The 12,689-nt window shown below is 38.5% G+C and overlaps 1 protein-coding gene across 4 annotated transcripts in view; it reads right to left on the reverse strand.

The window, feature by feature from the left end:
* Nucleotides 1-12,689, reverse strand: part of CNOT6 (CCR4-NOT transcription complex subunit 6) — a 62,142-nt gene that overhangs the window by 36,746 nt on the left and 12,707 nt on the right. For 3 of the 4 annotated variants that reach the window (XM_058166530.1, XM_058166531.1, XM_058166533.1), the window contains one exon: nt 5,579-5,692. In XM_058166530.1, coding sequence (XP_058022513.1) covers nt 5,579-5,690 — 112 coding nt within the window. In that variant the 5' untranslated portion in view covers nt 5,691-5,692. Of the gene's footprint in view, nt 1-5,578; nt 5,693-12,689 lie in introns of those variants that run through there. The other variant, XM_058166534.1, reaches the window with a different exon arrangement.

Consider the following 12,689-nt stretch of genomic DNA (forward strand, 5'->3'; position numbering starts at 1 on the left):
GAGGAGAGGAGGCACGTCTTGTTGAGCACATTTGGGATGAGTTTGACCCTGTGGCTCCCGAGGACGTGGACAGGCTGTTGGGGAGGCTTCACGGCACGACATGTTTACTGGACCCGTGTCCTTCCTGGCTGGTACTGGCCACTCAGGCGGTGACACGAGGCTGGCTCCAGAGGATTATCAACGCTTCTTTGTTGGATGGGGTTTTCCCTGCCGCCTTGAAAGAGGCGGTGGTGAGACCCCTCCTTAAGAAGCCCTCTTTGGACCCAGCTATTTTGGGTAATTATCGTCCAGTCTCCAACCTTCGCTTTGTTGCGAAGGTTGTAGAGAGTGCCGTGGCGCGACAGCTGCCCCAACACCTGGATGAAGATGTCTATCTAGACCCGTTCCAGTCCGGCTTCCGACCCGGATACAGCACGGAGACAGCTTTGGTCGCATTGGTGGATGATCTCTGGAGGGCCAGGGACAGGGGATATTCCTCTGCCCTGGTCCTATTAGACCTCTCAGCGGCGTTCGATACCATCGATCATGGTATCCTGCTGCGCGGGGTGGGGGGATTGGGAGTGGGAGGCACCGTATATCGGTGGTTCTCCTCCTATCTCTCTGACCGGCCGCAGACGGTGTTGACAGGGGGGCAGAGGTCGACCGCGAGGGGCCTCACTTGTGGGGTCCCACAGGGGTCGATTCTCTCGCCCTGCTGTTCAACATCTACATGAAGCCGTTGGGTGAGATCATCAGTGGTTTTGGGGTGAGATACCAGCAGTACGCTGACGACACTCAGCTGTACTTTTCCACCCCAGACCACCCCAATGAAGTTGTCAAGTGCTGTCCCGGTGTTTGGAAGCTGTACGGGTCTGGATGGGGAGAAACAGGCTCAAGCTTAATCCTCCAAGACGGAGTGGCTGTGGATGCCGGCACCCGATTCAGTCAGCTGCAGCCGCGGCTGGCTGTTGGAGGCGAGTTATTGGCCCCAAAGGACAGGGTGCGAACTTGGGTGTCCTCCTGGATGATCGGCTGTCGCTTGAAGACCATTTGACGGCCGTCTCCAGGAGGGCCTTCCACCAGGTTCGCCTGGTTCGCAGTTGCGCCTTCCTTGATCGGGATGCCTTATGCACAGTCACTCATGCGCTCGTTACCTCTCGCTTGGATTACTGTAATGCTCTCTACATGGGGCTCCATTGAAGTGCGCTCGGAGGCTTCAGTTAGTCCAGAATGCAGCTGCGCGGGTTATAGAGGGAGCTACGCGTAGCTCCCATGTAACACCGCTCCTGCGCAGACTGCACTGGCTGCCTGTGGCCTTCCGGGTGCACTTTAAGGTGTTGGTTATGACCTTTAAATCGCTCCATGGCTTAGGACCTGGGTACTTACGGGACCGCCTGCTGTTACCACACGCCTCCCACCGACCCGTACGCTCCCATAGAGAGGGACTTCTCAGGGTGCCGTCCGCCAAACAATGTCGGCTGGCGGCCCCCAGGGGAAGGGCCTTCTCTGTGGGGCCTCCCACACTCTGGAACGAACTTCCCCCGGGTTTACGCCAAATACCCGACCTTCGGACATTTCGTCGCGAACTCAAGACTCATCTTTTTATCCGCGCAGGGCTGGCTTAAATTGGGATTTTAATGTTTAAATTCATTAATTTTAAACGGGGTTTTCTTAGTATGGTAAATTTTAATTATTGGGCTAATTTAAAATAAGTTTTTTAAATCGTATTTTAAATTTGTATATTGTATTGTCGGTTTTATTATGCCTGTACACCGCCCTGAGTCCTTCGGGAGAAGGGCGGTATAAAAATCAAATAAAATAAATAATAAATAAAATAAATAAATAATAAATAAATAGAGATGTAATCAGCAAAATCAGATACAGGTAGTTCTCAACTTACGTCATTTAATGACGGTTTGAAGTTACAACAGCTCTGAAAAAAGGGACTTATGACCATTTTTCACACTTATGATCCTTGCAGTATCCCCACGTGATTTATAATCAGATGCTTGCTAACTGGTTCATAGTTATGAGAGTTGTAGATCACGGGGGTCATGTGATCATCTCTTGTGACTTTCTGACAAGCAAAGTCAATGGGGGAAGCCAGATTCACTTAACAACTGTGTAACTAATTTAACAACTGCAGTGATTCACTTAACAACCATGTAACTAATTTAACAACTGCAGTGATTCACTTAACAAACATGGCAAGAAAAGTTGTAAAATGGGGCAAAACTCATTAAACAAATTTCTCACTTAGCAACATAAATTCCTGGGTTCAATTGTGGTCTTAAGTCGAGGACTATCTATAATTAGCAAAAATTATCACTCTGCCTTCCTCAAGCAGAGAGTTCTGCTAAATGCTATTTTCCCCTGGCAAAATGAGCCCTTCTACAGGTATACCTCGACTTGCAACCATTCATTTAGTGACCTTTTGAAATTACAAATGGCACTGAAAAAAGTGATCTATGACCATTTTTCACACTTATGACAGTTGCAGCATCCCCATGGTCACATGATCAAAATTCAGATGCTTGGGAACTGGTATGTATTTATGATGATTCCAGTGCTCTGGGGTCATGTAATCAGTAGTTGTCGTTTTCTGACAAACAAAGTCACTGGGGAAGCTAGATTCACTTAACAACTGTGTAACTAGCTTAACAACTGCAGTGATTCACTTAACAACTGTGGCAAGTAAGCTCTTAAAATGGGGCAAAACTCACTTAACAACTGTCTTGCTTAGCAATGGAAATTTTGGTCTCAACTGTGGTCATAAGTCGAGAGCCACTTATATTTGAAAAGGGTCTGCAAATAAATTACTGAATTTAATGCCAACCTGCCTCAAAAAGCAGGCGGTTTATACGGAAAGGATGAATAAAGAAGAATAAATAGAATGCAAATGAGATAATAAAATATTAAATGTTAAATCTTTAAGGAGGAAGTTTTAATATCTAAACTGAAAATCAAAACATTCAGTACATTCTTAAAAATTCTTGAAAAATATAAATGCAAAATTATTGTGATTCTAAAAAAAAATATTAAGACTACTCTTCTTACCAGAAGATAGAAGTACTATGAATGTAAGAATTACAGATTATTTAATATTTTAATCCAGAAAACTAGTGAGAACAATTTTTATATTAAGTAGAAATATTAAACATATGCAAAAAACCAAGCTCAAGAACATCCAACATGATTTCTGCAAAGAGAAGTTTCCTTGACACACTTTTCTAATTTTGTGAATAAAAAGAATCCAGCAAATATTAAGAGCCAAATCCAGAGATTACATGAAAACAAAGAATCCAAAGAAATAAACAGAGAGAGAAACACAATTCATTTAAGAACCTTTTTTAAAAAAAAAAATTTTTTTAAACATTTTAGAATAAATTGAAGCAAAACAGTGGCATAGGAAATAACCTGTGGCATTCCAGAAGTTACTCATCAGTAACCTCCATTATTCCTATGAAGGCTAGGGAGGATGGATGCTAGGAATTGTGTTTAAAAAATATCTGGAATGGTACAAGCTTTGTATAAAAACACAGTATACAAAAAGCATTTCTGCAAAGGTGAAAAAAAATTAGGCTATAGAGACTTTCAGTAAGATCAGAAGAAACCCAACCCCCCTCTGCAAAAAAAAAAAAGCATTCTTCACTAACTTGGTTGTGTTTTTTTAAAGGAATTAAATTCTTGGATAAAAGATGTATAAAAGAAAATGGAAAATCTATGTTCAGAAATATAAGCCTTGGAGTACTGTAAGCTTAATATCCTGTAGAGAGACAGATGGGTTATTGCTAGATAACCTATTTATCTGATTGAACAGGGCTGTCACTGATGTATATTAGGGAAGGTCAACATAAAGTATCAAAGATGGGACGCCTTTTTCTGCTCTTTGTCCTCTAGCTAAGACACTGAACAAAAGCACTTATGATTCAGAATTTTCTAGAAGCAATGTCAAAGACTGTCAGTAGAAAACCATTTCGACAGCACACACTTCTCTCTTATCCACCTCCAATTTTCCACTTTCATTCAATACAAGTTATTTTTATTCTTGCTTTAGCATATAAGTAACAGAAGACTACAATGGGGGTATTCATTAATATCTATTTTGTTCCTCCTGTGAAAGGGAATAAAGCAAGACTGGATCAGATCTCTAGTTTTTTTTATAGTAATACCATATGTAAGCCCCAATAAGATTTATACATAATGTTTGGTATCATAAACATTATGATTTATACATAATGTTTGGTATCATAGTTCTTGACTTGGAATAATTGGAACCAGAATTCCCATTAAGTGATGAGCTCATAATGTGTGACATGATATGACTACATTGCTTATGTGACAATTTCAGAAGTCCCAATTGCCGTTGCAGCTCTGGACACGTGGGTCATTAAGCAGGAAGCAAAGGGACTCCCAGGTAAGGCGGGAAGAATGTGCAGGGCATGCATGACCTGGGAGGTGGTGCAGTATAGTGTGAGCCCAAGGAGACCAGCAAAAAAGCATGCGAGGGTATGCACACCTATGCAAGTGAGAGAGGCTAGGGAAAGGATACAGTGTGGAAACCCCTGAGCCCCAGGGTAGTGTGAAGATGTGCCACCCCTGGAAGCTTCACTGCTCCAGTCTGGCCCAGCACAATCCCATTACACTCTGGGAAGCCCCAGTGGTGCAAAGCTGTAGTGCAACAGGCAGCACACAGGGACTTTTTGACCTACCACAGCTCTTGGGCTGCAAGAAGCTCCTGAGCTGCAGCACAGTGCAAAGCCAAGTCCAGCAGTGTAGTGGAAGGGGCTTCTTGGCACTCTATGGCCCTGGGGTTGCAAGAAGACTCTGAGCTGTAACACAGCATAAAGCTGCAGCCCAATCCCAGACACCATTGCCTCCCTCCACTCTGAGGCTCCTGCCACCCTGTGCTGCACCACGCCACCTGATCTATAGACCCCTTCTTCCCAATGCTGACAAGATGTGTCCAGACTGGTCCTTTGCAAAGCAGCTGCTGGCCACAGGACATCTTCCCCAGGTTTTGCAAGGAAACCACAGTACGTAATCTAGGGAAGAAAGTTTCACGCAGCCAGCAGCTGCCTTACAAAGGGATTGGTCAGACAGGCTTAGTCAGCATTGGGGGCGGGGGGGGGGAATGAAAAAGAAAAATGTCAGTTAGGGAATCAGAGACCATAGAGTGCAGGGTGTCAAAAGGGTCTAGTTAGGGGGAAAAGAGGCGGATGGGGAAGCTGAAGAGAACTGGTAGTCATAAATATGGGAAGGCTGACAAGTGCCTTCACATGACCTTGGGGACACTGCAATGGCCATAACTTTGAGGATCAATTGTAAGTCCTTACATTCAGGGCCACCGTAACTAATGGTCGTAAACTCAGGATCACCTGTATTCTTTAACAAAGTACAGTATCCGGTTTTAATCCAAGTGAAGAATCTAGTTCAAAGTTTGAAATTAATATCAGTATATTACATTCATTTCAAACTAGATTAAATTTTAATAGAATGTTTACTATAACTGAAGTTATAATGAAGAGGTCAGACTTGTCAATAATTAATCCAAAATCATTTTTTTGCCCTGGACCCACCCACAATTTTTTTCTCTTACCGCTTATTTCCAACTCTGCCCAGTGTGATTTTTTCCCATTGGCTGCTTCTTCTGAGGACATAATTGTGTACATCCTTCGTGGATCAGGTGGTTCGTACTTTTCTTTGGGCATTCCTGGGAAAAAAATTGCATAGTGTTGAGTCCAAACTGTTTATAGAAAAACAAACCTTGTGAGAAGTATTTCAAAAGCATGTGGCATGTGACAGGGTCATTCCATGTTGTTTTCATGGTCACTACGCAATGATCATGCAATGATCACTATTCTTTTCAGTCAGGAAATCAATCATCAGTCAGGACAATGTACAGATAACAACTAATGTTCCATATAATCAGCTACAAAAGTTACATTGAAAAATACCATCAGACCTACTAATTTAATAACTTGACATATTTTCCAGTACAATATATTCCAAATTTATCTGTTTCTTCCCAGCCCATTGACCATCAGTTCCCTTGTTCCTGAAAGTGGCAAAAAAGGGAGTCATCACACATCAAATTCATAATATAACAATTTCTAGTGTACAATGAAAAATAAAGGTTCTTGGTCTTTTAAAATTTTAGGCTTTAAAAAGACCTAAGAAATAAAGTAATGAAGATAAGCTCGACAACAATGTTAAAAATCTTGTAAGGCACATGCAAACACCCCCACCCACACCCCTTAGATATCACTGTGTATACAGTATTTTACATTAGTTTGTGCTATTTAATGCTATTGTTTTCATTAGTTCACTTTTCAAATGTTTTCATTTTGCTTTCCCTTATTCTTTGTCAAAATGTGGGTTTGAGGCAAAATAGAAATTTAACAACAGCAAACAATCTTATTTAGTTTCATAAATGTATTCCTACTAACAGTCTATGTACCAGTACATGGTAATAGATATTTCTGCAAATTGTTTGTAAGAAACTTTCAGAGACCAAGATTCCAACAGTAAAACCAGCCATGGAGAGTCAAGAGGATGAAGAGCTCTGAGCTTTGCATTTTATAAACCAAACTAAACATATATTTTTTTGCTAAGGCTTATAATTAATAAGTGTCTCCAAATCATTATTTTATGTTTTTAACAAATGGAAAACTGTAAGGTATTTTCTTAGATGTCTGGGACACCTTCTAAGAAAAACAGATTCAGGCTGCTCTTTCCATGTCTACACAGAAAGAAAATATATATTGTATTATGTCTTTCACATCACACACTTGTATTTCAAAGTACCTACTGATTTAGTGGCCATTTTGAAGCTGATCTCATGAATTCTAACAGAAGAATCTGTTTCTATGAAAGAACACGACCTATGTAACTGAAAATGTTTTTAAATATACCTTTATAAATCAATAACAATAAGTCTTCTTACCAAGGCTATATGGCTGAGAGTATTCAGTTTAGACAGAAAATGAAATACTCATATATATTACATAAGTGCTAAAAGAATTCAAGGTAGGGGCTGCTCTCAAATCCTTTAGCACTACGTGGCACCACAGCAAAGAAACATTTCAGAAAGCCCAGAATGAAAGACAATTTTCACTCAAATGACAAAAGATCTGATCCAGAGTAGTCAAAATCATTGGCAAAATAAATGATATCAGTTATTTCTAGTGCTGCCTATGTAGCTCTATTTCTTTTGTTAATTAATGTATTCTGTTTCAGAGTTAACACCAATATTAAATTGCTCCGTTTCATTTCCTTAATCCTGCTAGTTTTAATGTCATTCTTAACATAGGCCTGCTGTGATGCATCAAACAGAACACAGACTCCCAGACATATCCTCTGCCTCATCAGGGGCTTGCTAAACCTATTACCACTGACTGCCTGGGATTGCAAAAAATAGGAGCTGACACTACCAGGCCTTAATATTTGACTGGGGATTTATGAATTACAGATTAAGAAGAATTTCTGCCCTATAGATAATTTGTGATAGGTTGTTCCTTCATTTCGGTAAGAAAAAAATTGTTCCAAAATTCAAATGCATATTGAAGGTTATCAAAACCCCAAGGTAATGTATTGATTCATTTTTCTAATTTGCAATGCTACTTACATTTTGTGATTCAGGGAGTCGACTTGGTCTACTGGTTAAGGCACCAGGCTAAAAATCAGGAGATTGTTGAGTTCTAGTCCTGCCTTAGGCAAGGAAGCTGCCTGGGTGACTTTGGCCCAGTCATTATCTCCCAGCCCATGACATCAGACTCAGGCGACAAGCTGGTTGGTCAATTCCAGTTGCAACCAATGAATCAACAGTTAGTTGGTCTGAAAAAAAGTAGTATCTCTATTCGTGGGGGAAAACTAGGAAGAAAAATAAATTTTGTGATTCTATACTTTTTGTATTTGTGGGTTTTTTTATCTTTCTTTGCCCTTTCTTCCAACTGTGCTGTCAACCCTTAGCACTACTTCTGAATTCTTTAGAATAGAATAAAATTTATTGGCCAAGTGTGATTGGACACACAAGGAATTTGTCTTGGTGCATATGCTCTCAGTGTACATAAAAGAAAAGATACCTCCATCAAGGTACAACATTTACAACACAAATGATGGTCATAGGGTACAATTTAACACTTAATGATACAACACTTAATAATAATCATAGGGTACAAATAAGCAATCAGGAACAATCAATATCAATATAAATCACAAGGATTACCAGCAACAAAGTTACAGTCATACAGTCATAAGTGGAAAGAGATTGGCGATGGGAACGATGAGAAGATTAATAGTAGTGCAGATTTAGTAAATAGTTTGACAGTGTTGAGGGAATTATTTATTCCCAGGCAGAGTGATGGCCTTCGGGAAAAAAACTGTTCTTGTGTCTAGTTGTTCTGGCGTCGTTTTGAGGGTAGGAGTTGAAACAGTTTATGTCCAGAATATGAGGGATCTGTAAATATTTTCATGGCCCTCTTCTTGATTCGTGCAGTATACAGGTCCTCAGTGGAACGCAGGTTGGTAGCAATTATTTTTTCTGCAGTTCTAATTATCCTCTGAAGTCTGTGTCTTTCTTGTTGGGTTGCAGAACCGAACCAGACAGTTATAGAGGTGCAAATGACAGACTTAATAATTTCTCTGTAGAACTGGATCAGTAGCTCCTTGAGCAGTTAGAGCTTTCTGAGTTGGCGCAGAAAGAATAGTCTTTGTTGTCCTTTTTTGATGATGTTTTTGATGTTAGCTGTCCATTTTAGATCTTGCGATTTGATAGAACTTAGAAATTTGAAGGTTTCTACTGTTGATAGTGTGTTGTCTAGTATTGTGAGAGGTGGAAATATGGAAGGGTTTCTCCTAAAGTCTACCACCATTTCTACGGTTTTGAGTGTGTTCAGTTCCAGATTGTTTCGGTCGCACCACAAGGCTAGTCGTTTACAGCTTAAACTGTGAAAACATTCTGAAAATGGGAATTTCTTTAAAAAGCAGTTTGTCCTATTTTGTTTCTATTTCACAACTGTCTTAATAAATAAAGATAAAGGGTTGTAGCAGAATGGGTAAAAATCTCTCGCATTAGGCAAACTAGAAAAAAAACTCTTGACATATTCATATTATTGCTGCAATATATAAATAGCAAACATAAATCAATCCAAATAGTTTCCTTCAATTTAAATTGTGAGTGTGGGTGAGGGGGGGAGGGGGAAGGAGGGAGGGGGGGAGAAAGAGAGAGAGAGAGACTTTTCAGGCATACTTTGCTGGCTTACTTTTTCTGAAGCAGCATAAAAAATTCACAAAGAATGCTAGGGTGTGGTATGAGAACAAGCCTGCTGCTTCTTAAATTTATTACCTAAGAGTGCTTTGTAGATAATATTAAATTTTAATTCTAAGATCTTACAGATTTGCACATTTGCTTCTTTGACTTCTGCTCAAACTAAACTGAGTATAGATAAGAAAAAGCTATGAATGATAATTGATATTATCCGCACATGATTGATAAATATGTGGCTTACTTTTCATTCCTATCATCAGCAGAAATTTAAATCCATTTGACATGGATTTAAATTATCAAACTGTGCTTTCAATGAAACTGCCAAATGTGACAGCATATTAAGCAATTTATTCCATAGCCAAAACTAACAAATTGCCATTTGCAAGCCATTGCAAAGCATTTATTTCAAACAATTCTATACCACTAACCATGAAAATAAACTCTGAAGCAATAAACTTATAATATTTAATAGTTTATATGTTGGAACCTCTGAGGTTGGAAACATAAAACAACATCATGTAGTATCACTGTAGAGCCAGGAAGGGATGATTGGAAGGGATGATTGAAAATGTCAGTATGAAATTTTATTGACAATATGACATTCTTTTACCAATTGGCAAAGAATATTTTGCTACCTTCTTATCTTGGGATGTTTGTTATATGCTTTACAATTTCTTTTCAAAACTATATATTATATATACTATATTAATTATATAATTAATACAGTATATATTATTAATAACAATAGTAGTTTGCATTCCTAGAGAGATTTTAGATAAGGGCTTCCTTCTAAAAGGCTCAGATAATTTTAAAAAATTAGTCAAGTCAAAAATCAATCCTAATATATTCAATGACCTTATTTACAGCAGTTATGTAAAATGTTGCTGCATAAATCAGAATGTATTCTCTAGGGTATTCTCAACATCTTTTTCAGATATCAAGTTCATGTGGATTGCAGTTATCCTTACATTCTAGAAGATGCCTACATTCTCAGATGCAAATTGATCTAATCAGGGTCAATCTAAATTATGGGACAAATCTCAGCACAGATGGGTAAAAAAAGGAAAAGGCTTTTGTTCTGGTGGGTGTAACTTGTATACATCAGTAAAACAAGTGACAGAATAAAATCTAAATTCTTGCATCCGTCAATTTATCCCATTTTTCAGGAAATTGACTAAATCTGATACAGGCCCAATACTGTATTTTTTTTTAAAAAAATGCCTAAATGCAAATGAAGTTAAAACTCTATACTTTTAATTAGATAAGAAAGTAATAGCAATTATTCTGTTAAATTAAATTTTCTGTACACAGGAAAAGCTATAGAAGCCTGCCTTGTACTGCTTCTAGTTGGTCGCTTTTTCCAGTTAATCTTTTTTTTAAAAAGGGGAGGGAGTGTTATAGCTCTCAGTCATTCCCTACTACATCACACTGAATGACACATGGATCCTGAAAACTATTGAAATGGGGAAAGATACTGCTAGAAGTTTTGTGTGCTCTCTTTGTACACTAGAATTTTACTTTTATAACTCTTTCATATTCCATTTACTAAATCTGCACTACTATTAATCTTCTCATCGTTCCCATCATCAATCTCTTTCCACTTATGACTGTATGACTGTAACTTTGTTGCTGGCAATCCTTACGATTTATATTGATATATTGACCATCAATTGTGTTGTAAGTGTTGTACCTTAGTGAAGGTATCTTTTCTTTTATGTACACTGAGAGCATATGCACCAAGACAAATTCCTTGTGTGTCCAATCACACTTGGCCAATAAAAAAATCTATTTTATTCTATTCTATTCTTATTCTATTCTATTCTATTTTTTCAGACATATAAAGTAAGAGATAAATCAACTGTGTCAACAGATTAAAGATCTTTGAATCAGTTCAAATATTCCTAAGTGAAAGAGGAAAGAATTTCCCTCGATTTTCTCTTTTTCTGTAGCCCCTGTGTTCCTATGAATTTGTTCCAGAGCATTTAAAAACTCTATGGAAGAACTTTGGAGATAAAGAAAGGGGTCATAAACAAAAAGGTGAAATTGTAAATGTGAACTCAGTGAAGCCTCCACAAAATCAAAAGCCTTCTGTAAATACATTTACATATAGCTGACTTACAACCACAATTGAGCCCAACATTTCTGCTCTTAAGTGAGACACTTGCCAAGGGAGGTTTGTCCCATTTTATGACTTTTCTTGCCACAGTTGTTAAGCAATTCACTACAGTTGTTAAGTTACTAACAGGGCTGTTATGTGACTCTGGCTTCCCTATTTATTTTGCTTGTCAGAAGGTTGCAAAAGGAGATCACATGACCTTGGGATACAGCAAGAGTCATAAGTGTGAACCAGTTGCCAAGCATCCGAATTTTGATCACAGGATCATAGGGATTCTGGAAAAGTCATAACTGTGAAAAACAGTCATAAGTCACTTTTTTCAGTGCTGTTGTAACTTTGAAGGGTCACTCAATGAACTGTTGTATGTCAAAGACTACCTATATTTGATAAAATACTTGGTGTAAAATGGTGGGCAAACTATGAACATACAGCTATATTTATTTTAAGCCCAGAAAAACAAATGCATTGTACTTCTTGCATCGTATACCTGCCCAACATATGATCAATGCTTTCAACCTCAAGAAACCACTACAGTAAGCACAGAGAGTATAACCTGCCCTGGGAGGTTTCACAGCAAGAATTACAGGCCATTCTCCTATGCCTATGATTCACTGGATTAGGGAAAGCTTAACAAACGAGGCTTAATTTGAGCGTCTGAGGCTCAACAATAGAAGGTTCTCCATGCAAAAAAATAAAATAAAAACATACACATTGATTGAAAAGTTGTCTCTTAAGCACCTAGCATTTATGCAATTAGTAGACTCTATTTTAAATTTAATAAATATGAAGACAGGTTTATCTAGATTGGGTGCAAAACACCACATAATATAGAAGCAGTAAAAATAGCTGCAGTAGATTCCTTTTTACAAGATTTTAATTTTTAAGGCAAGAAATCAAAAGAGATCATTTAGATTTCATTAGCTAAAATGTGGTCAGAGCAGCTAATGTTTCTTTAATTAGTCTATATTTGCATAGTCCACAATTATTTGATACATAGTGAAAACATGTGACATGATTTTGATTCAGATTTTATCAATTTGCATGTTTACTGCTGTAATAGTTCACTAATATTGACTGGTTAAGCAATGTGATTTGGAAATGATATGGAATGTAACATTAGTGATAAGATTCCTTTGTACAGAACAATGTTGTTTCAAAGAAACAAAAAGCAACTTTAATTAAATCCAAGACTACATGTCTCTTTAATTTCCTCACAACTGTCAGGCCTGGAAACCATACTAGACTTTAGGGTTCCAGACGCTGCCACATTTTTCCCCTGAGGGGAAGAAGGGGGGTTGAGGGGTATGGTAACATTCTTCAAGCGGT

This window comes from Ahaetulla prasina, chromosome 2 (genome assembly GCF_028640845.1).
Source record: "Ahaetulla prasina isolate Xishuangbanna chromosome 2, ASM2864084v1, whole genome shotgun sequence".
NCBI lineage: Eukaryota > Metazoa > Chordata > Lepidosauria > Squamata > Colubridae > Ahaetulla > Ahaetulla prasina.